The 804-nt window shown below is 52.2% G+C and overlaps 1 protein-coding gene across 1 annotated transcript in view; it reads right to left on the bottom strand.

The window, feature by feature from the left end:
- The window catches only part of LOC104913214 (protocadherin beta-15-like), a 26,769-nt gene that overhangs the window by 14,738 nt on the left and 11,227 nt on the right, over nucleotides 1–804 (bottom strand). The window contains exon 2 of the mRNA XM_019620340.2: nucleotides 11–120. Coding sequence (XP_019475885.1) covers nucleotides 31–120 — 90 coding nt within the window. The 3' untranslated portion in view covers nucleotides 11–30. The remainder of the gene's footprint in view (nucleotides 1–10; nucleotides 121–804) is intronic.

Consider the following 804-nt stretch of genomic DNA (forward strand, 5'->3'; position numbering starts at 1 on the left):
GAGGACCGAGATGCTTCTCCTTCTCCTCCCTTACTGATGGCTGAGCCAGGGGCTTTGATCCAAACTGCCATTCTCCTCTGCTGCCCTGGGAGCCGTGCCTTCACACAGGGGAGCTCGGCCCTGCAAAGAACACAGTGGACGGCTGACATTGGGCCGTTAACGCTAAGCAGGTGTCACTGAGAAGCTGGGAAGGCTCATCTGAACCAACGTGAATGGGAGACCACTCTTCCCTGCCCAGAGGCAAAGAAAGAGGAGGGCGGGGACAGCTCTCTGACCAGAACAAGGCAACATTAAAACCCTGTAAGGAGCCATACAGCCCTGTTAAAGCTGTACATACTGAAAACTGAAAAGCATAATTAGAAATCTTGGTAGACGGGGACTGGGGAAGAATCCCAAACAAAAAGAACATGCCCTAAGGCCAACTCTATGCACTGGGCAAAGGATGAGAAAATTCTGACTGCAACTCAGAGGAAAAACAATCAGGTGATATGGGTTAGTCTGTCGCTAACTGAACCAAATGGGCTCCTAATAAACAAATTACGTTTTTTAACGACAAGAATATAAATTGGAAAATGAATGTGCGAACAGCAACGAAGGGAAAAAGGTCACTGAAGTGATCTCAATAAAATTGACACAGAAACAACTCAGCGCTATGGCTGGCGTTACAGCCGCTGGCAGCTCGTTTTGTTCGAAAGAGCGCAGAGAAAGAACCCGCGGCCTCCCTCCGTCCCCCGCACCGCGCTGCCCCCGCGCTCGCCCTCGTCCCCCGCGCGGGGCTCCGCTCCCTCACCTGCACGGCCCAGT

The sequence above is a fragment of the Meleagris gallopavo genome, chromosome 15 (genome assembly GCF_000146605.3).
Source record: "Meleagris gallopavo isolate NT-WF06-2002-E0010 breed Aviagen turkey brand Nicholas breeding stock chromosome 15, Turkey_5.1, whole genome shotgun sequence".
Classification (NCBI taxonomy): domain Eukaryota; kingdom Metazoa; phylum Chordata; class Aves; order Galliformes; family Phasianidae; genus Meleagris; species Meleagris gallopavo.